Here is a 22995-nt window from a genome sequence, read left to right as displayed (position 1 = left end):
AAGCAAGCTGTCCTTGGTGATTAATACCTTTGCACATCCAGTTTCTAAGCAATAATACTGCTTTTACAAGCAGTACAATATAAGGTTTTACAAAGAAGATTAAAATATACACACAAACTACAAAAATCAGGCAAGAAAAAAAGGAAGGGAGGAGGGAGGGAGGGAAAGGAAGGAAGGAAGAAAGGAAGGAAAGAAAGAGAAAGAAAGAAAGAAAGAAAGAAAAAGAAAGAAAGAAGAAAGAAAGAAAGAAAGAAAGAAAGAAAGAAAAGAAAGAAAGAAAGAAAGAAAGAAAGAAAGAAAGAAAGAAAGAAAGAAAGAAAGAAAGAAAGAAAGAAAGAAAGAAGTCCTTGGTGATTAATACCATTGCACCTCCAGTTTCTAAGCAATGATACTGTAGGGATTTGATTTCACTCCTGCATTTACTGTGGGGAATAAATAACACAAACCAACTTAGCTTAAAAAGTGTTGAAAGAATTCTTCGGTTGATAAAACGCATGAAAACCTTTTGAGGGCCAAGGTAACATTGTAACTCCAGATCCAAAACTGTAGCACAGTCACAACTCAGGAGTTACATTCCTTAACAATAAATAAATAAATGATAAGATACGTGTTTGAAAATGTTTCCTGTAGCGTTTCGTCCTTAAAATACACCCTCCTCCGGGTGTGCAAAGTCCATGCCCTGCTGCAAACCGATCTTGCTTAAGTTAAGGATTGACCTACAAATGGATTTAATGTCTGGGTCATAGGTGAGAAGAATGTGCTGGAAGATTATCTCGGGGAACGGACAGGCTCCGCTCGAATCTGCGCCTCTTCCTTCTGCTTTGCAGCACGAGAAGAGGGATCTGTCTTTTTTATTATTATTATTATTATTACAGATGGTCCTTGACTTTACAACAGCAGTTGGGGGCAGAATGGCAACGGTTCCCCATCTCCAGCCAGCATGCTTAGCCACTGCAATGTAGAATAGAATAGAATAGAGTAGAATAGAATAGAATAGAATAGAATAGAATAGAATAGAATAGAATAGAATAAGGGATAGAATGGATAGGATAGGATAGGATAAGGGATAGAATAGAATAGAATTAAGAATAGATAGGATAGGAAAGGATAGAATAGAATTAAGGATAGGATAGGATAGGATAGGATAGGATAGGATAGGATAGGATAGAATTAAGAATAGATAGGATAGGATAGGATAGAATTAAGAATAGGATAGGATAGAATAGAATAGAATAGAATTAAGAATAGGATACGATAGAATAGAATAGAATAGAATAGAATAGAATAGAATAGAATAGAATAGAATAGAATAGAATAGAATAGAATAGAACAGAACAGAATTAAGAATAGGATAGGATAGGATAGGATAGAATTAAGAATAGGATAGGATAGGATAGGATAGGATAGAATTAAGAATAGGATAGGATAGGATAGGATAGGATAGGATAGGATATAGAATAGAATAGAATAGAATAGAATAAGGGATAGAATAAAATAGAATTAAGAATAAGATAGAATAGAATAGAATTAAAAATAGGATAAAATAGAATAGAATAAAATAAGGGATAGAATAGAATAGAATTAAGAATAGAATTGAATAGAAATAGAATAAAAAAGAAATAAGTAGAATAGAATTAAGAATAGAATAAAGAATAGAATAGAATAGAATAAAGAATAGAATAGAATAGAAATAGAAAAGAAAAGAAAAGAAAAGAAAAGAAAAGAAAAGAAAAGAAATAAGAGTAGAATAGAATAGAAATAAGAGAATACAATGGAATTAAGAATAGAGTAGAGTAGAACAGAGTAGAATTGAATAGAATAGAAAATAGAAAACAGAAAACAGAAAATAGAAAATAGGAGAAGAGAAGAGAAGAGAAGAGCTGGAAGGGACCTTGGAGGTCTTCTAGTCCAGTCCCCCCAAGCAGGAGAACCTATATTATTTCAGACAAGTAATATCTGTCTACAAGTGGTAGACAATTCTGTTCCCAACTGTCCGCTGGGGGATTCTGGGAGTCCCTTCCTCTTCAAGAGGTCAGGGATTAAATAATACAACCTTAGCCGACGTCCTTTGATGCTTGGCAAGAATTCCTCCCTGCCTTTTTCAAGCTGCAGGGCATCGCGGCTGCTTTCTGTTTGAATGGCTGCACGAGGGAAGGAAAGGCCACCCGCGAATTTCAAAAGGATTTGAACTAACCTGCTTTGCCAGTTGCGCCGCTGGTGTAGTGGTATCATGCAAGATTCCCATTCTTGCGACCCGGGTTCGATTCCCGGGCGGCGCACAAACTCCTTTTTTTTTTTTTAAATTAACCTTTTGCAAAATCTTCCTTCTTCGCACAGCGCCATGCACTACCACATTTCCCCTCTTCCGCGTTCCCACGCGTTTCCTTTCCTCCCGGGGCTCCCTTCCCTTTGCAAAAGCGTGCAAATTTCATGCCGGTTAACCTTTGTGCTCCGGCATCCCTCTTTTTTAAAAAAACAAAAAACAAAAAACAATTTTTTTTAAATTTTAAAAAAAGTTGTTTTAATTATTATTATTTTTTTTAAAAAAGATGCTTTTTGCAAGAAAAAGGACCCTCCTGCAGACTTCAGAGAGAGCGCTTCCGTTGGAACAAGCCTCCCGCTGCGGCCAAAGAAAGCCAGACCTTCCTGAGGACTAGCGCCTTGGCTTCTGAGTCCCACGCACGCTCCCATTGCTGCAGCCTGGCTTAGCACGTTGTTGTTGTTGTTTTAAAGATAAAACCTGGTATTTTTTTTTTAAAGATAAAACCTGGTACTTCTTTAAAAAAAGATAAAACCTGTTTTTTTTTTTTTAAGATAAAACTTGATATATTTTTTTTAAAGAAAAAACTTGGTATTTTTTTTTTAAAGATAAAACTTGGTTGTTTTTTTTTCAAGGATAAAACTTGGTATTTTTTTTTTTAAGAAAAAACTTGGTATTGGTAAAGTTAGTCCCCATGGCACAGATAAGGGCGCCATGGAGATTGGGGGTGGGGGGGAATTTGTCATTTCTTCTACTCTTCCCCCCCCCCAGGAAAAACTTCAAAGGCAAGAACACGCCCCTCCAAGTCCAGCCAATAACAAGCCAGGGGCGGGGCCTCGACCCCCGCTGCCTTCTGGGAAATGCAGTCTTTCCTGCCTTGCCATTCCGTCCGTTGCAAGGCAAAGGATAAAGGGAAAAGGTTAGGCAGGAGAAGAGCTGCTGGTCCCTTGAGCATCCTTCGCCCCTCCAGCCAAGCTGCTGGCTCCGGCTTCTTCAGCCTTCCTCCTGCGCGCATCCTTCGCCTCCTGCGCCCGATCCCGGCTGGCTTGGAGCAGCTGGCTCCCCAAACCCAGAGTGGTGGTCGTGGGAATAGCGGGAGCCGGCCGCGACCCCGCCGGTTCAAGAGCTCCGCTAGTCAAGATGATGAACCGAGGCTTCGGCTCGGCGGCCGATCGCAACAAGGAGCCCATCCTGGCCGTCCTGCGGGGTTACGTGGGAAGCAGCCGGCCCCGCGTGGAGGCCCTGGAGGTGGCCTCGGGCTGCGGGCTCCACGCGGCGCATTTCGCCCAAGCGCTGCCCAACGTGGAGTGGCAGCCTTCCGACGTGGATCCCCAAGCCCTGGCCAGGTGAGGAAGGAAGGAGGACTTGGGGAGGGGAGGGGAAGGGGTTAGGCGGGTGGGTGAAGCCCCCCTCCCCTCTCTCTCTCTGCTTCCCCTGCCTTGCTTTCCATGCTGGTGGGCTCTCTTCCCACTTTTTTTTTTTTTTAAATTAGATTTATATGCCGCCCTTCTCCGGAGACTCAGGGCGGCTTACAATGCACTCAGCAATAGCCTTCATACTTTGGTATATTTATACAAAGTCAGCTTATTGCCCCCACAAACTGGGTCCTCAATTTACCTACCTTAGAAAGGATGGAAGGCTGAGTCAACCTTGAGCCTTGGAGAGATTCGAACCAGTAGTAATTGCAGGCAGCTGTGTTAATAACAGGGTGCTTAGACCACTGTGCTATCAAGGCTCTTCACTTGAAGACCACAAGCGAATGGCTTTGTTGTGGATTTAATAAGACCAACACAACTTTTCAGGGTTAATCAGAGACAAGGTATATTGCGCAATAGGTTCAAAGCTCTGTACATGAAGCGTTGAACAAAAGACAGAAATTAGGTTACAATGGTTTTTATACCCTTCTAGACAAAGTATTCTGTTAACTCAGCAATTCATATGGTCATATACATTTGTCATTTTTAATCGACACTTTCATTTTATTCTTTGCCAACAGTTATCATTCTTTTTGTAGATTACGGAAGCATAGACTCAAATCATCTTCTGATGATAGACAACTTTTAACTCATGTGGATCCCCTTGACCTAACCAACCTTTAAGCTGTATGTCATTAGAATGTTCCTTTCTTCTGACAACTTAGAGGCCTCCTAGAGGTCCCAAAAGGATTTTGGCTGAGTTTGTACTTTTTCCAACCGGGTGCATTGGTTTTTAGAATAGAGTGAATAGAAAGTTATCCAGTGGTCATCTATCAGAGCCCGCTTCATTTACATTAGCTTGGCCTCTCGGAAGGCACCCCTTTTCCCCGTACACAGGCTCCTCTCTTCTTATTATTTATTAATTTATTAATTTAATTTGTATACCGCCCTTCTCCCAAGGGGACTCAGGGCGGTGAGCAGCCAAAATTAAAATGCATACAATACAAAAGTTAAGATAATTAAAAAAAGATTAAATCAATCGGCCTCCCATTTTAAAACCCCAAGTCTATAAAATTTAAAAAATCCCATTAAAAACCCTCTTAAAAACTCTTCCTTTCTCTTCCTCCTCTCCTCTCCCCTTCCCTTCGCTTCGCTTCCCTTCCCTTCCCTTAGGGAGGGTTCCTCAGCCCATCTCTCAAGGGTTTTTTTCCACACACCGTTACAAAAGGCCAACCAATAAAATGGTATAGGCAGCACATTCTTCCCTTCCCTTCCCTCCTCTCCCCTCCCACAAATTTGGTGAGGAGAGGGAGAATAGCACTGGCACTTAGACTTATATACCGCTTCACAGTGCTTTACAGCCCTCTCTAAGCGGTTTACAGAGTCGGCATATCGCCCCCCCAACAATCTGGGTCCTCATTTTACCCACCTCGGAAGGATGGAAGGCTGAGTCAACCGTGAGCTGGTCAGGATTGAACTGCTGGCAGTGGGCAGAGGGAAGGAAGGAAGGACAATAGAAATAGCACTTAGATTTATATACCGCTTCACAGTGCTTTACAGCTCTCTCTAAGCAGTTTACAGAGTCAGCTCTATTGTCCCCAATAATCTGGGTCCTCATTTTACTCAACTCAGAAGGATGGAAGGCTGAGTCAACCTTGAGCTGGTCAGGATCGAACTGCTGGCAGTGGGCAGAGTTTACCTGCAATGCTTCATTTAACCACTGTGCCACCACAGCTAATCAGCAAGAGTACTGAAACTTATATGCCGCTTCACAGTGCTTTACAGCCTTCTTCTAAGCAGTTTACGGACTCAGCCTCTTGCCCCCAACAATCTGGGTCCTCATTTTACCCACCTCAGAAGGATGGAAGGCTGAGTCTAACCTTGAGCCTGGTGAGATTCGAACTGCCAAATTGCAGGCAGCCGGTTGTCTGCAGAAATAGCCTGCAGTAATAGCGTTTTTGATGACGTCTGGGTGGGTGGGCGGAGCCTCCCACCACCGCCGCTACCAGTTTTCCCGAACCGGGGCAAACCGATAGCAACCCACCACTGCTTCCAACTCTGTTATGCTATTCTATGGTGGTCAACAGATCCTCCTTTCTCTTTGTCTTCGTAGCATCTCATCGTTTATCCAAACTCTCCACCTCTCAAATGTCAAACCGCCCATCTACCTGGACTCCTCTCAGAGCTGGGAGACCTGGGGAGGTCTGCGTCCAAATTCTTTGGATCTCATTGTCAACATCAACATGATTCACATCTCAGAAATGAGGTGCACCCAGGTGAGGAGACCTGACTTTCAAGGATTGCTTAGCCGTAAATTTCCTTTCGGCTCGCTCTGGGATTGATGCTGGACTTCAGCTGGTTTCGCTTTGGGGATCTCCAGATTAGGTGACTACAATGTAGAATGGCAAACCCCCACCCCCAGAAATCTGGTAGCACTTTTTTTCCGACGAGCAAATTCCATTCAAAGGGAGTTGCTTTCACAAGCTGTGGTTTGCCTCATCAGGGGTTAAGAAAAAAGGGGGTACCAGACCTGTGAGTTTTTGCCACGTAGACTAATGTGGCTCTCTTCTTACATTTTAATGGGGGTTCGCAGGAGTTCGGGAGAACCTCTAGTTAAGATTCTGTGCAGTTCGGAGAACCCCCAAATCTCATTCCTGGCTGGCCCCTCCCAGGAGTCCTCATGCGTCCCGTTTTGGATGCAGGTAAGTGCAGGGTGCATGCAGAGACTCGGGGAGAGTGAAAAACTGGCCTACCGGAAGTTTGGTGTTTCCGGCCTCCAGAGGGCCTCTGGAGCCTGGGGAGGCCGTTTTCGCTCTCCTGGAGACTCGAGGAAAGCCTCTGGAGCCTGGGGAGGGCAAAAAGCCCACCCCACCCCCCACCCCCCACCGTGGTGCAGGAGGCCAACTAGGCCACAGCCACCATGGCCAGGGCCACCCAGCAGCTGGGCAGAGAACCCCTTCCTAAAATTTTTGAAGCCCACCCCTGTGTACACTGAAGCTTTGTTTTAACCAAGTTAATTGTAAGGGAAATTTGGTGTCCCAGTTAAGGCGCCAGGTTAGAAACTGGGAGATGGTGAGTTCTAGTCCCACCTTAGGCACAAAAATCGGCTGGGTGATTTTGGGCCAATCACTAGGAGACTGTGAGTTTTAGTCCCGCCTTAAACATGAAAGCTGGCTGGGTGATTTTGGGCCAATCATTAGGAGGCAGTGAGTTCTAGTTTCATGTTAGATCTGAAAGCCAGCTGGGTGACTTTCGACCAATCACCAGGAGACAGTGATTTCTAGTCCCACCTTAGGCATGAAAGCCAACTGGGTGATTTGGGCCAATTACCAGGAGACAATGAGTTCTAGTTCCATGTTAAATCTGAAAGCCAGCTGGGTGACTTTGGACCAATCATCAGCAATCATCAGTTCACCTAGAAAGCAGATGGTGAATTCTAGTGCTCGCCTTTGGCATGAAAGCCAACTGGGCGATTTGGGCCAATCACTAGGAGACTGAATTCTAGTTCTGTCTTAGACATGAAAGAAGGCTGGGTGACTTTGGGCCAATAACTAAGAGACTGTGAGTTCTAGTCCTGCCTTAGGCATAAAAGCAGCCTGGGTAACTTTGGGCCAATTACCAGGAGATTGTGAGTTCTAATCCCGCTTTAGGCACGAAAATCAGATGGGTGACCTTGCCTCACCCCTCTGCTCTAAGGAAGGAGGCAACGGCAAACTTAATGACCACAGCAAAAAAAAAAAAAAGATTGTAAAATTGAGCACAGCAACCACCAAGTTCTGGTCCCAGTTGTGGTCATAAATCAAGGACTACCTGCATGAAGTGTTTTGCTTTGAAGAATGTCGTATTTATTTCGTGATTTTAGTAGACGTTCTTTCCAGGACTGATGGCTTCTCCTTTCTTCCTCTCATGACTTTTCTTTGTCCAGGGCTTGTTCCAGGGAGCCGGGAAACTACTCAAACCCAAAGCAGTGATGATCACCTACGGAGTAAGTGTTTACTCCGGGATGCTGTAAGTTTAGTCAAAAAGCTGTTCTGGCCTAGACTTCCCCAATAGCACGAAACCGAGTCCTCATCCCGATAAACCCCTTTTATTTAATTTACAGTGAATTCCTCTCCAGCAAAGTCTTTCCTCTCCCACCGTCTTTCAAGATAGTTTACAATTACCGACCTTTATCAGGCTTGGAGAGTGGCCAGGCCGATATCTTTCAGACACTGCAATACTTGGCAAGAATGCAGGAATGAAGTAATTGTCTCCTGCAAACTCCCCTCCCCTTTCGCTCCTCTTTTATTCCCTCTGGGAGGGACGCTTCATCGTCCACCTGTGGCTTTACTCCTGAGTCGGCCCTTGTTCTTTAGCTGTTCCCTTCATCTGGCAACTCTGCGCATGCGCACACTGGGAACAGGCTCCAGCTGTTCGTCTGCCTCACTGATGTCTGCCTCTGAAGGCAACTGATAACTGTCAGACGGCCCTGGCCCCTTCTCTGCCTCCGACACAGAGCCCTCATCAGAGCCTCCCCCAGACTCCAGGACTGGCCCGTGTTCCTCCCCAACCTCCTTGCTGTCCGAGTCTGCTGCCAGATCCGCTGGCCATTGGCGGGCCACAACAAAAGCAGAGGGAGATTAGCTACTCCTGATCTACACAAGGTCAATGCCAGGAGAAATAACCTGGTTTTGGAGTTTGGCATTCTGCCTTGCCATTAATTAATTAATTAATTAAAATTAATTTCCTTGCTTCTATTTTTTCTTCAGAGACTCTGGAGGGCATGGATGTTCTCAGTAGGGGAGAGATTCCCCACTTTGCTGGAGGATGGATGGATGACTTTATCTAACAATTTGTGGTTTTGTTGTTGTTTTGCTTCCGTGCTCGACAGCCCTACGCGGTGAATGGTTCCATCACTCCACAGAGCAACGTGGATTTTGATTACAGGTTGAGGCGGAGGTGAGCAACGCAAAGCTTGCCCAGGGGGGTGGGGTGGGAGGAATAGAAGGGAGGGTGTGTCAGGGAGGGGGGAGAGTAAAAAAAAGTTAGAATGGCAGTACAACTACACAGAAATTGTTTTTAGGTTGCAGAATTATTATTTTTAATACAAGGCTAAAGATCTTCCTTCCTTCCTTCCTTCCTTCCTTCCTTCCTTCCTTCCTTCCTTCCTTTCCCCTCCCCTCCCCTCCCCTCCCCTCCCCTCCCCTCTCCTCTCCTCTCCTCTCCTCCTTCTCCTCTTTCCATTTTCCTTCCTTCCTTCCTCTGCTTCCTTCACCTTCTCCTCGTTCTCCTCTCCATTTTCCTTCCTCTGCTTCCTTCTCCTTTTTCTCCTCCTTCTTCTCTTTCCATTTTCCTTCTTTCCTTCCTTCCTCCCTTCCTTCCTCCCTCCCTCCCTTCCTCTTCTCTTCTCTTTCTCCTCCTTCTCTTCTTTCCATTTTCCTTCCTTCCTTCCTCCCTCCCTCTCCCTCCCTCCCTTCCTTCCTCCCCTCCCCTCTCCTCTCCTCCTTCTCCTCTTTCCATTTTCCTTCCTTCCTTCCTCTGCTTCCTTCACCTTCTCCTCCTCTCCATTTTCCTTCCTTCCTCTGCTTCCTTCTCCTTTTTCTTTCCATTTTCCTTCCTTCCTTCCTTCCTTCCTTCCTTCCTTCCTTCCTTCCTTCCTTCCTTCCTTCCTTCTTCTCCTTCTTCTCCTTCTCTTTTTGTTTTCCTTCCTCCCTCCCTCCCTCCCTCTACCAGCAATCCAGCTTGGGGACTGAGGGACACAGCTGTCCTGCAACAGCTTGCTGAGGCCAACGGGATGCAGTTGGAAAACATGGTAGGCTGAATTGGGAAAGGCATCCCATTCTGTTTACAACTGGGAAAGGAACGCTTTTAACTTTGGCCACAGTTTTAGTTTCAGCTTCAGCTTTCCTGTTTTAAGTCTTAGTTTTGCTTCGGTTTTAATTTTGCTTCAGTTTTACAATTTACAGTTTTAGTTTTTGTCTTAGCTCGAGTTTTACAGTTTTAGTTTTACAATGTTAGCTTTCATCTGGAGAGGGGAATATCCCGAAGTCAAGATGGCAGCCGTGTCCCTGTGATTGACATCTCCATGCCGCTTCCCTCTTGATTATTTTGATCAATCCCTGCAAACATCCCTGCCTGAATGATCCCCCTGTGCAGCCCAATTTTGGGCGACAATTTCACCTGACAATAGATGCGCCTCCTCTAGTTTGTTATTTTGAGTTCGCTTTTGCTTAAAAATAAGATGAGCTTCTCGCTCATATGCTGACCAATTCTTTGGCCGGCAAAATTCTTTAGACGTCAGCTCCTTCTGCTGATCTCGGGGATCCCCTAGTGTAGCGGTCACCAAAACTGGTGGTCCGCGAGAAAATTTTGGTGGTCCACAGAAAAATTATTTGCTTTTTTTATATTGCACTAAATCAGGGGTCGGATACATGCAATGAAAGTGTGCGTTGCTGCAGAGAGTCTCCCCCTTCGGGGTCTTTTTGTGTGGGTCGGAGTGGGGCAGAAATTCTGACTCAGGGTCTGCTTCAGCCTCCTGGTGTGGGGCTTTGGGCGAAGGCTGGAGGGAAGCGCCGCTGGTGGCGAAGAGACGGAGGGCCTCGTTCCAGTGGGACTGCCTCATGGCCTGGAACTGGCTGACCATCTCAGCCTGCTGAGCCTCCAGGCGCCGGTACCTGGCCTTGCACTCCCGCAGGTCTTCCCTCTGCTTGGAAAGCCTAAGCTCCTAGTCCTTAGTGAGGTGCTTCTGCTAAGCCTCCTTCTCGGTCAGATCCAATTTGAACTGAGCTCTTTTGCCAACTCTTTCTCATGGTGGCTGCTTAGCTCCAACAACTGCTTCCTGTTGGGGCCCTAAGGAGCCCGGGCGAGGAGGCGAGGAGTAACTGGGAGGGGAGGGGCGAGTAGAGGCTGGCAAGTAACGTGAGTGACATCGAGATGGCCACGCCCACTCAGTCACATGACCACCTAGCCACGCCCACCCAGCCGGTCATTAGGCAGATCATATTAGTGGTCTGCGGGATTTAAAATTATAAATTTAGTGGTCCCTGAGGTCTGAAAGGTTGGTGATCCTTGTTCTAGTGCCTCCTGGTTCCTCACCCTGAGGATGGGATCTCTTGAAGCCTGGCATCTATTGCGAATTTTATCGCCCAGAATAACCACAAAAAACGGTTTCTGCTTCCAGGTCGACATGCCGGCAAACAACAAGTGCCTCGTTTTCCGCAAACACTAAGTCGCCGGACTGCTGTCTCCAATGAGAGAAGTTCATGGACCACTTCAAGATGCGGCGGATGTCTTCTTCTCCTTCTGCAGGATTCCTTCCGCTTCTCTTCCTGCTGAGCTCTGCTTCTTGACACATCCATGAGGAAGTCCTTATGAGGTGGTGGGACAAGTGCCATAATTAATTCATAGCTGTAAACTTTGCGGAAGAAACTGTGGTCCAGCAGAGATGGTCGGTCATGTTGCTCTTGACTTCTTTTGGTGGAGAGATAGGGTGTTCATGCCCCTTTGGAGTTGAGGGCTAGATGCTTGCATCTTTGGACAAAGGAAAGATTGGGGACCACTGTTGTCCATGCAATGGCTTGACCAGTGTGGTCGTGTACTTATCTGCCTTGGACATAATGCTTCAGAATTAGTTTTGACTTCCCAGGTTGTGGCACTCGCATCACAAAATTTAGAGGCACCCCCTTCAGCCTCAAGAAACAGGGTATGTTCCCAGGGTACATTAAACAAACTCAGTTAACAGAACCCTCTCTCTAATTAAACCTTTGGCTGTCAGCTGCGTGGTGGCTTGGTGGTCCTCCATAACAACCGCCGGTTTGGTTGGATTCGGAACGCTGCTTCTATAACCAAGGTTTGAAATCCTGGGGTTTCAAATTCAGGATGCCTTAAAGGCCTGCGGGTTTTGATTTGGAAAATATGGCAAGCCACAAATCCAGGGGTGAAATGCTCCCGGTTCGGACCGTATCGCCCGATCCGGTAGCGATGGCGGCGGGTGGTTCGGAGAACCGGTAGCAAAAGTCCCTGCGCCCCCCCCTCGGCCGAAGAGGTTGCAGAAAAAAAAATGCTTTTAAAAGCCTCTGCCGATCAGGCAACTCAGCTGGGATCGTCAGAGGCTTTTCAAAGCATTTTTTTACCACCTCTTTGGCTGAAGAGGTTGTAGGAAAAAATGCTTTAAAAATAAAATTAAAAAAAGCCTCTGATGAGGTAGGCGGGGTAAGTGAGCGGTGACCGAGCTGGGGACCAGTTCGGGGGCGTGGCCAGCCAATGTTATTACCGGTTCTCAGAACTTCTACAAATTTTTACTACCGGTTCCTGCAAACCGGTGCGAACCGGGAGCAACCCATCACTGCCCTTGTCCTCCTGCCATGAAATTTTGGTAGGGGACTTCCCCCCCTCACACACACTTCTTCCTTAATTACAAAGATGATATTACATCAGGCCAACACTTAATTAAACCTCAGAACTAGTGAACCAGAGGTGGTATTAAGCCGGTCCAATCGTGGAAATCGTGGGTGGGCCCGCACCTCGGCTCTATGCCATCCTATTTAAGCATGTTTTTGAGGCCAGGAGCATGCATGGAAGGCTGGAGCGTGCGCGGACCGGGCGCATGCGTGCATGAAGCAAGTGTGTGCGTTGCAAACTGGTAGTAACATAATATGAAACCCTCCACTAGGTGAACCTCGATATTTCATGCTGTTGGTACAATTTAAAACAATGTCTATCTTGGTTACCTTTGAGGAGATGAGGACTTCAAGATTCCCCCATGTTTAAATCTTTAAAACCATGAGCCTGATGTTGAACCAGCGCATGACGCATTAGATGAATCGCAATGCTCTCAAGTTCCTTTAATGCAAACATCTGGCTTGCAAGTTTGGGCAGCCTGGAGGTTTGAGCATCCTTCTGCGTGAATATTTCCTTTCCTGTTAGAACACCCGCGAGAAAGACAGGGCTGGTTTCGACCAACCGTCTGTCTAGATGTGTTGGAGTGCAGTTGATTTTCAGATTTTTGTCTTGTAATCCAGTAGATCTGGATGGCTGTTTTTTTTTTTTTTTTTAAATCTTGTCCCAGTTTTCTGCAGGGATGAGAAGTTGGTTGGTTTGCTTTCAAACATGGCAAATTGCACACCGCTTCACGTGTGAAGAGGGATAACTTCCAAACTTTTTTTGCTCGCATAACCAGAGGTGGAATTCAGCTGGCCCCGCCCACCCGCCTCCGGCCCAGTGGTGAAATCCAAATATTTTTACTACTGGTTCTGTGGACATGGCTTGGTGGGCGTGGCTTGGTGGGCTTGGCGGGCTTGGCAGGGAAAGGATACTGCAAAATCTCCCATTTCCACCCCACTCCAGGGGAAGGAGTCTGCAAAATCCCCATTCCCTCCCCACTCCTGGGGGAAGGATACTGCAAAATCCCCTTTCCCTCCCCACTCCTGGGGGAAGGATATTGCAAAATCTCCATTCTCTCCCCACTCTGGGGCCAGCAGAGGTGGTATTTGCTGGTTCTCCAAACTGCTCAAAATTTCCGCTACCGGTTCTCCAGAACCTGTCAGAACCTGCTGAATTTCACCCCTGCTCCGCCCTATCTTGTCCTTCCTGCTTTCTAGCTCATCTCAATTGCGCGGCACAGCTGATTCCACTCCTCTCTTCTACTTACCATTGCTGACTTGGAAGGTAAGCAGCTGAGCTTCTAAATGCTCCGTTTTCAGCGCAAAGTGCACGCTCACTGAACAGGTTGTTAAACCAGCAACATTCCACCACTGCACATAACTAACTGCTTGGGTTTATTGTTTACAATCCAGTGCTATTCACGTGTCCCTAGGCAGATTAGAGTTACCTTTAAAGATGATAAGTGATTTTTAATTTTTTTTCTTGCACCCTCCTTTCAATTTTTTTGTTTCTTTAAAAAAAAAGAGAGAGCGATTATGATTTTTTTTCTATGTCCAGGGGAAGAAAATTAAATTTGTATGTAGAATACTATCTCCCTCTAGTGGCGATGTGTGGCATGTAGAATACTATCTCCCTCTAGTGATGTGTGGCATATCCATATTTCTTATTTGGATGATGTGAGAATGCTCAAAAAAAGAGCCTTGGCTAAGAATCAAGGTAACAGCATCTTACATAATCTGTGTTGCATTTGGGTGCAAATAAATACAACGTTTTGGCATTACTTACACAAATATCGCTTGGTTTTTATCTAGTTCGCTATCTACAAGGGAGCCATTCGGAAAGGTAAATCTGATAGTGTGTCACCAGGGGGCAGTATTAGATCACATTTGTCTGGACTCAGAAGCTAAGCAGGGCCAGTCCTGGTTACAACTTGGATGGGCCTCCTCCAAAGGACTGTAGGGAGACAGTCAAACAGCCTGCAAAATGTGAAGGAAAAACATTTTCCCCCACCCTCAATTTACATAGTCCTCAATTTATAATCTGCCACTTAGCAACCTTTCAGAGTTATGTCAGATCTCCCCCTCCTCCAAAGTTACTTATGACCTGTTCTGGAGTTCCAGTCGCCACACACACACACACACTTTGCAGTATATGACAAAATTTTAGGTGCTCAACAACCAGCCCCGTTTACGGTCATTTGCAGCATTTTATAATCACATGACCATGATTTATTTTATTTCCCCTCCCCGCCCCCAGAAATTGGTAATTGCCAATCCAGGCTAGGAAGCTAGTCCTCAAGAAACAGTGATCATTTGTCGAAAGAAAGAATTTGCCATCCCGAAAGGATTTAAAAAAAAAAAAGCTTCTATTGACCTGCGCTGTAAGATTTAGAAGAAACGTGGTTGGTTGGTTGGTTTAATTAGTCTTCATTTCACAAAAGATTGGAGCAGCTGAGAAGGATGTACAGCAGTGAGACCTAGTGGTGTGATAGCGAACCTATGGCACGCGTAACCATATTGGTGGGCACGCGAGCGTTGCCCTAGCTAAGCTCCAGCATGCATGCACATGCTGGCCAGCTGATTTTGGGGCCTTCTGGGCCCACCGGAATTTGGCAAACGGGCTGTTTCCAGCCTCCAGAGGGCCTCCGGCGGGGTTGGGAAGGCTGTTTTTGTCCTCCCCAGGCGCATAGAAAGCCTCTGGAGCCTGGGCAGGGCAAAAAACAGGCCTACCGTGCCCACTGTGCAATCACATGCCAAAAGCAGAGAGAGCATGGGGGGGAGCGCATGCGCAGGGGGGCAGGGCACATAGAATTATGGGTATGGGCACGTGCGCGCGCAAAACTATCCTGCACTCCCCCAGCTTTTGGCACGCGATGGCAAAAAGGTTAGTCATCACTGACCTAATAGTTGCAGATAAATGACAGCTCACACAAAATCGGACGGTAGACCATTAACAAGCGTTCGCCAGCCCTCGTCGTAGTTAAGAGTTCGGATTGTGGCAGAAAAAATATTTTAAAAATAAATAGAGCCGGCCTGGACCTGAAGATGGGAAATGTTTCCCATTTCCCTTTTACTGACTGTTTTCACCCAGCACATTAAACTAGGTCACTTAACAAGCCTAGTACAGTTAGTCCTCGGCTTACAACGGTTCATTTAGTGACCGAAGTTATCACAGCACTGAAAAAAAGACACTTCGGAACGTTTTTCACACTTAACAACCGTTGCAAGTCTCCCCCTGGTCACATGATCAAAATTTGGACACTTGGCTCATATTTGTGAGGGTCGCAGTGTCATGTGATCACCGGGGGGAGGGTCACGTCAGTGGTGAAATCCAAGTCAACAGGGAAAGCCAGATTCACTTAACAACCGTGTTGCTAACGCAACAACTGCAGTGATTCAGCTTAAGAAATGTGGCAAGAGAGGTTGTAAAATGGAGGGCAAAACTCATTTAACAACTGTTTTGCGTAGCAACGTAAATGTTGGGCTCAGTTGTCGTAAGCCGAGGACTACCTGTAGATGTATTCCATACGCTTGAATGGGAATTAGTCGCTTTGGGTTGTGTGAACCCAACCTGTTTGGTAGGTTGGTTGGTTGATCCAAAAACTCAGAAAACCAGTTAGTTCAGTGACCGGGTTCAGCATGTTGTGTGAACACAACTCTTCTGTGGATTGAAAGGGGCAGTAGCTCATCCGTTCATCTTCCCACCCAGTCCTTGGTTTCTATAACAATATAAGGATGCTGTGCCTTTGAGGAGTGGGGTCTCTCTTGCCTGTTCTACTTTCCCTCCCTTCAAGCCCACCTTAGTCCTGAAACCGGTTAAACAACTCGCAGGTTTTCTTCTCCAGAAGCTCATAAATCTTCTTGACCCGCTTGTCGTTGGCAGTCCGGACATAGCTGTTGGGATCCAGGACAGCCATGCCGTCGTGAACTTCCCCCATGATGATGAGAGGCCCATCCTCCGCGGTCATGTTGGGACAGGGGCAGTTCCAGTCCATGTCCGTCAAGGTGACTTCCAGATACTTGATGTTGAAGAACTTGAGGCCCATCTTCTCGTCCTTGAGGACGTCGTCCAGCGCAAAACGGGCAATCCCAGAGTCTTGATCCTCGAGGATCTCCATCAGTCGCCCCACGATGGCGAAATCGCTGCGGCAGAGGCTCAATACCATCTTGCTCTTCAGGCGACACGCTTTGCACAGCAAGGTCTTGGGGAAGGGACAGGCGTCCTCGCAGCTCTCCTTGCTGTCAAAGTTGTTCTCGTTGCCCTCGCAACCGCCGTAGATGAAGGAATGGCACTGCTTCATCAGGTGGTTGTAGGCCCAGCGAGGTTCCCAGTTCTTACAAGGCCCTTGCACCATGGGGAGGGTACACAGGTTGACCGTGTTGCTGACACAAGCCAGTTGACACTCCTCATAAGTGTCGAAGTGGTTCTGGTTCGCCCCGCAACCGCCATAACGAAAAGTAACACAGGAGCCCTTTTTGGAGTCAAAATGCCAACGGGTTTGGTAGGTCTCACAATCCTGGGTATCGGGTTCCCTCAAGCACTCGTTGGGCGGGAGCTTCAACGTACTGGAAACTCTCGGTTCTCCTCTGGAGTGTTCCTTCTTGACGACCGAGAGTGGGAAGTCCGCTCGCAGGAGACCGGCAGAATTCCTGGCTGTACATGTGTAGATCCCAGCATCTTCTGGCTGAGCGTTGTAGATGACCAACTGGCCAATGTTGGTCACCACCATGTTGCCGTACATCTGGTCAGGCCGCATGATGAAGTTCTCCTGATGGTCGCTCTGCTTCTCCCAGGTGATGTCGGGACGAGGACGCCCGCTCACGTCACAGTGGAAGCTCACGGTGCCGCCCACGTAGACGAGCTGGTGGAAAGGGTTGTTGTAGAGAGCCGGCGGGATAGGCAGCTCCGGAGACGCCCCAGGGGTGGGGTGAGTAGTGGTCTCCACTGGCACCGGGCTAGTATTGGGCCAGGTAAAGATGTACTTGCACAGCACCACTGCCAGGCTGATGCCCCGGATACAGGCTTCGGCATCCATGTAACACTTGTTGTAGTAGGTGAGTCCATCGGAGGCGCAGGTGAAGTTGGGGTCCTTCTCACACCTGTCCTTGCACTTACAGACCGGTTGCCCGTCCCAAATATCACAGTCCGAGCCCTGCTGGGTGCAGACGAAGCTCTCGCAGGTGGCTTCCTGCATCTGTTCCAACGAAGAGATGCTCCCGTCGGCATAACGGGCAGCCACGCAACTCCGCAAGCCGCAAACGTTGGTGCAGCATTTCTCAAAGCCTTCGCAGTCCTGTCAAGGAAACAAAAGACAGGGTGTTCAAATGCACAGGCACTTCTTCTTTGGGAGATTTATTGCACAGGTAGAACACCTCTTCTCCCAAGTCTAACAAGAATCTACCTCCCGAATGCCATCACTCTGCTAAACAAATAATTCCCTCAACACTGTCAAACTATTCACTAAGTCTGCATTACTATTAATCTTCTCATCCTTCCTATCACCCATCTCCTCCCACTTACGACTGTATGACTGTAACTTTGTTGCTTGTATCCTTACGATTTATATTAATTGTTTCCTAGTATGATTCGATTACTTATTTGTACCCTATGATTATCATTAATTGTTGTACCTTATAATTCTTGATGAATGTATCTTGTCTTTTTATGTACACTGAGAGCATATGCACCAAAGACAAATTTCTCATGTGTCCAATCACACTTGGCCAATAAAGAATTGTATTGTATTGTATTGTATTGTATTGTATTGTATTGTATTGTATTGTATTGTATTGTATTGTATTGTATTGTATTGTATTGTATTGTATTGTATTGTATTGTATTGTATTATTGTATTGTATTGTATTATTGTATTGTATTGTTCTGTTCTGTTCTTTATCTACTCCACTCCACTCCACTCTACTCCACTCTACTCTATCGTAATGGTTGGTGCAAGCCCATTGTGCTAATCTGTAACTGACCGGGTTTACAGGATTGCATTATGCCAGTTTGCACAGCATTCTGGATGTTTCGGACAAGGCAATAAACAGCAGCGAGTTTTGACTTAGCCTATTGTACCAATAGAAGGTATGAATGTATATATGTATGAATGTATATACAAATAAGAGCTAACCCCACTCCCTTCTAGCACTGAAGGTGTTACCTAGTTTGGTAATGAAATGTCTGGAAGAAAACCTTAACCACCTCCACCTCCTCCTCCTCTCCCTCTTCCTCCTCTTCTCCACAAAACCCACATTCCTTTTGGCACTGATGATGTTACCTAGTTTGGTAATGAAATGTCTACAAAAGAACCACCAAGCTCAGAGAGCGCCAAGGACCCCATAGTCGTCGTCCTCCTCCTCCTCCTCCTCCTCCTCAAATTTGGCTCCCTTCTAACACTGATGATGTTACCTACTTTGGTAATGAAATATCTGCTAAGAAACCACTTGTTCACTTGTTGCTCTAAATCTGTGTCTTGCTGAATTCAGCACCCTTGACTGGGTTCACATTACACCGCCTTAAAAATTTATTTTCAAACCACATCAGGGTGGATTTGACCATGCTGGCTGGCCGGCTGGCTGGGGAATTCCAGGAGTTGAAGTCCACAAGTCTTCCAAGTCACCAGAGTTGGACACTCCTTGCTCTAGGGACAGAGGTGGGTTTCAGCAGGTTCTGACCAGTTCTGGAGAACTGGTAGCGGAAATTTTGAGTAGTTCGGAGAACCGGTAGTAAAAATTCTGACTGGCCCCGCCCCCATCTATTCTCTGCCTCCCGAGTCCCAGCTGATCGGGAGGAAAGGGGGATTTTGCAGTATCCTTCCCCTGGAGTGGGGTGGGAATGGAGATTTTACAGTATCCTTCCCCTGGATTGAGGTGGGAATGGAGATTTTACAGTATCCTTCCCCTGGATTGAGGTGGGAATGGAGATTTTACAGTATCCTTCCCCTGGATTGGGGTGGGAATGGAGATTTTATAGTATCCTTCCCCTGGAGTGGGGTGGGAATGGAGATTTTACAATAGCCTTCCCCTGGAGTGGGGTGGGAATGGAGATTTTACAGTATCCTTCTCCTGGATTGAGGTGGGAATGGAGATTTTACAGTATCCTTCCCCTGGAGTGGGGTGGGAATGGAGATTTTACAATAGCCTTCCCCTGGATTGAGGTGGGAATGGAGATTTTACAGTATCCTTCTCCTGGATTGAGATGGGAATGGAGATTTTACAGTATCCTTCCCCTGGAGTGGGGTGGGAATGGAGATTTTACAATAGCCTTCCCCTGGAGTGGGGTGGGAATGGAGAATTTACAGTATCCTTCCCCTACCACACCCACCAAACCACGCCCACCAAGCCGCACCCACAGAACCGGGAGTAAAAATTTTTGAAACCCACCACTGTCAAGGGGCAATTCTATATCTTCCTCAGGCAAATGCCCGGATTGATAAGAACCCCCCCCCCAGCCCCAGTTTACAACCAGACGTCTGGTCTCCTCCTTAACACACCGCTGACAAAGATTCATTTTTTGTCTTCTTCTTCAGCAGCTGCTGTTCATTACATGGACCCTCTTCACCTCCTGCCCTCCAGCACGGACCACGCTCGCTTTTGCTCTTCCTTTAATTCCTCCCACCCACCCCCGTCAATTCCACCACCTAAACATTCTGGCAAGTGGTTTTTGTGCCAGAATTTTTCATCCTGTGAAGTCGGGGAGGGGTGTGTGATTTCACCCCTCCCTCGATTTGTCGAGCTTGCTTGTAATCGGGTAGTTTTTGGGAGAAGGAATGTGGGAAGAAAGATGGAGCCGTAGACGGAAAGAAGGCATCTCTTGGGAGTTGACATCTGGTGACCCCACAGCCGTCTCCGTCGGTAAACCTATCAAAGGGTTTTGCCCCTGCTTTTTTCCCATTTTTCCTCCCCACTTCCCATGGGTGCCAGCCAGCCCTCAGGTGGGCAGTTTCAAAAACTGAGCGGTATTTAAAAACTGAAGGGGAAAAAAAATGCCTTCTTTTGTTTACAGATTAAGTGCAAATCTTTCGGTGCCCACCATAACCAGAGGTGGTAGCGGAACTTTTGAGTAGTTCGGAGAACCGGTAGTAAAAATTCTGACTGGCCCTGTCCCCATCTATTCTCTGCCTCCCAAGTCCCAGCTGAGTGGGAGGAAATGGGGATTTTGCAGTATCCTTCCCCTGGAGTGGGGAGGGAATGGAGATTTTACACTATCCTTCCCCTGCCACGCCCACCAAGCCATGCCACACCCACCAAGCCACACCCACAGAACCGGTAGTAAAAAAATTTGAAACCCACCACTGACCATAACCTTCTAAGAACTCGGATAAGGTAGCCTGTCTCTGATACAAGGTTAGTAGGGAGCTTATGAAGGCTACTGACTTGATACAATCAGGTCTGATTCACTCCAGGGTCTCGATTCAGTCCTGGGAGCAGAAGATTTGCCTGAATGGCTAATAGGAGGACCCAAAACGACCTTACTCAAGGTTTACACACACACCCCTTGTTCTTAAAAGGAGGCTGCGGACACTTTGGAGGAATCTCGGGGTTGGGACACATGCCTCTTCCTCCTCTGAACATGTTCAAAGCTCTCGTCTTTGGTCAGCGAGGAAAAAGCAAATCGGAGCTACAGAGTCCTGGGGGGGTTCCAGTGAACCACAGCAGGCAGTTGTGGGGAGGGGGGGGAATCGATCCAGGATCTCTTCAAAATTCATTTCTGGGATCTGTTAAGGAGCCTCTTGAGCTAGAGGCGCGCGAGGGCTCAGCTGTCCACCTGATGCACTGCGAGAAACTTCCAATCCCCCCAAAGAGGTCCATTGTGGGGAGAACCTTTTCACCAACCTTCTGGGTGGGAAGCTGCCCTGCTCACCCAAGCACCCCATCCTCTTATCTTTACACCTCACCCCACCCCGCCCCTCCATCCTTGCTTTATTCCCCCCTCCTTTCCCCCCCCCCGCCCCCCCAAGAACGACCCAGGTTTCCTGCTCCACCCAGGCTGAAGATGCACCTGGGGAGCAGCGTCCGTTCGGCGAAGTCTCACCTGATCGGTTTGGCACTCCCGCTCGCAGGTGCTCTGAGCGTCCACCCAGAGGTTGGGGTTCAGTTGGTTGGGACACATCCCCAGGTGGTTGGTTCTGATTGGCTGGAGGCTGGCCCCTTCTGCCAGGACAGAGAGCAGAGAGAGGAGAAGTGAAGGCAGCATGGAGTCCAGAGGCAGCCTTGATCTTCCAAGCTTTCTCAGGCAGCCTCTTGCCTTCAGTCGCTTCTCGGTAGGAGCCCAGAAAAGCATTGGTCTGAGGCAGGCTCCTGTAACCTATCTGCGTGTCTCTCCCTCACCCTACCCAGGAACAGTCTTCCACTCTGCCCTGTGTGATAGACAAAACAATCACATTTGCAAAGAGAGGAAGGGGGGGGGAGAGAGAGAGAGAGAGAAGGAGAGAGAAAGAGAGAGAGAGAGAGAGAGAGAGAGAGGAGGTAGCAGTCTGGCGAAGGAGACACCCAAATCAAAAAAAGAGAGAAAAGTGCTTCTTTCTCTGCCCCTTGGAGAATCTTCTCATCTTCTCAGCATCCTTTCAGGTCTAAGGTCCATGCCAGGCAGCGCCCAAAGCTCGCCGGGCCTTTCCCAAACAAGCATCTTTTGACACGCAGGGCCACCCCTTCACAAGACTGGCTGCCTCCCCAGACGGATGCTCCTCCGTTTCCAACTTCACCCCGTCGCGGATTTTCTTTCCTTTGTCTTTTCTCGGTCTCTCCTCGCTCAAGAGGGTCTTCTCCTACACAATTGGGGAGCCTGTTGTTGTTTGAAAAACAACAACAAGAACAACAACAACTGGGGTTTGTCGGGGGTGGGGGTGGGGGATGACTCTTGGATCCGGGTCACCAGCAAATCAAGAGTTGCGTTTGAAAAACAAAGCAAAACAAAACGATCACCAAAAGAAATCCTCTCCTAGGTTTTTGGGGAGTAGAATTTTGGGAGCATCAAACCGACACATCAGAAGCTTGGCCAGCTGCTAACAGGGTTATAAAGCTCTTCTGTTTGTGTGTGTGTGTGTGTGTGTGTGTGTGTGTGTGTGTGTGTGTGTGTGTGTGTAGGGGGAGAGCAGAGCAGGAGGAAGAGGAGGAGGAGGAGGAGGGGGCTCTGTAACCTGAATCTTTCCTCGTCCTCACCCGTGTTTAGGATTTGGGAAATAGAAAAGAAGTTGACCTCAGACGCTAACCCTGTCTGGGTTGACCGACTGAACAAACATGAGCAGAAGATCAAAGTCGGGGGAGGAAGGAACCGTAGGGAGCTCTCTGGCTTCCCAAAAAGGCCGCAAGACCCTCTCTCTCTCTCTCTCTCACCCCCCCCCCAAGGGATTGAATTTCTTCAAGTTGAGAGAACCCCAGAAGGTCTCCTGCCCTTTGGAAACGAGGCTGACCATAGGAAGGGGTTTGGACAAGAACTAGGCCTCTTGTACGTTCTCTGGAGGTATTTTTTAATTATTATTATATGGAGACGCTGGAGAAAAGGGGCTTCCTTCTTCTCAACCTTCTCTTTGAAAACAACAGTCTCCCAAGCCGAAGTTGGGGAACATCCGTTTCGGCTCCAATGAAAGACCTTTAGCTGAGAAGGTGGCAGGTGATGTAATGTGAGGAATTTCTACTTCCTAACGTAGGGTCAGGCCACGGGAAACCTTGGTATGGACTCTGGTGGTGGTGGTGGTGGTGGTGGTGGTTGAGGAGGAGGAGGAGGAGGAGGAGGAGGAGAAGGAGAAGAAGAAGAAGAAGAAGAAGAAGAAGAAGAAGAAGAAGAAGAAGAAGAAGAAGAAGAAGAAGAAGAAGAAGAAGAGGAGGAGGAGGAGGAGGAGGAGGAGGAGGAGGAGGAGGAGGAGGAGGAGGAGGAGGAGGGGAGGAGGAGGAGGAGGAGGAGGAGGAGAAGAGGAGGAGGAGAAGAAGCAGAAGAAGAAGAAGGGGGGAGGAGGAGGAG

The 22995-nt window shown here is 47.4% G+C and overlaps 2 protein-coding genes and 1 non-coding gene across 7 annotated transcripts; 2 read left to right on the top strand and 1 right to left on the bottom strand.

Moving 5' to 3' along the window:
• The first annotated feature begins 2208 nt into the window (after window positions 1–2208).
• TRNAG-CCC (transfer RNA glycine (anticodon CCC)) lies at window positions 2209–2279 on the top strand. Its single transcript has one exon. It is a non-coding gene; the product is annotated as a tRNA-Gly (tRNA).
• A 787-nt stretch (window positions 2280–3066) lies between these two features.
• METTL26 (methyltransferase like 26) lies at window positions 3067–13816 on the top strand. 5 transcript variants are annotated; one of them, XM_034430313.3, is made up of 6 exons: window positions 3067–3606; window positions 5789–5951; window positions 7601–7660; window positions 8546–8613; window positions 9388–9466; window positions 10835–13816. In XM_034430313.3, exons 1-6 carry the CDS (start codon window positions 3401–3403, stop codon window positions 10880–10882), a joined length of 624 nt encoding a protein of 207 aa, XP_034286204.2. In that variant the 5' UTR covers window positions 3067–3400; the 3' UTR covers window positions 10883–13816. The 5 variants fall into 5 exon arrangements, 4 of the variants coding, with proteins under 4 accessions (XP_034286204.2, XP_034286205.2, XP_087734711.1 ...); XM_087878585.1 differs by having other exon boundaries at window positions 3105–3606; window positions 7601–7683; XM_034430314.3 differs by lacking the exon at window positions 9388–9466.
• Window positions 13750–22109, bottom strand: WFIKKN1 (WAP, follistatin/kazal, immunoglobulin, kunitz and netrin domain containing 1). Its single transcript, XM_034430315.3, has 2 exons — window positions 21070–22109; window positions 13750–17329 (listed from the first exon to the last, which is right to left on the bottom strand). Exons 1-2 carry the CDS (start codon window positions 21316–21318, stop codon window positions 15836–15838), a joined length of 1743 nt encoding a protein of 580 aa, XP_034286206.1. The 5' UTR covers window positions 21319–22109; the 3' UTR covers window positions 13750–15835.
• Window positions 22110–22995: the final 886 nt, after the last annotated feature.

This window comes from Pantherophis guttatus, chromosome 14, assembly GCF_059756535.1.
Source record: "Pantherophis guttatus breed Tessera chromosome 14, ASM5975653v1, whole genome shotgun sequence".
NCBI lineage: Eukaryota > Metazoa > Chordata > Lepidosauria > Squamata > Colubridae > Pantherophis > Pantherophis guttatus.
This window is presented reverse-complemented; position numbering and strand designations above follow the sequence as displayed.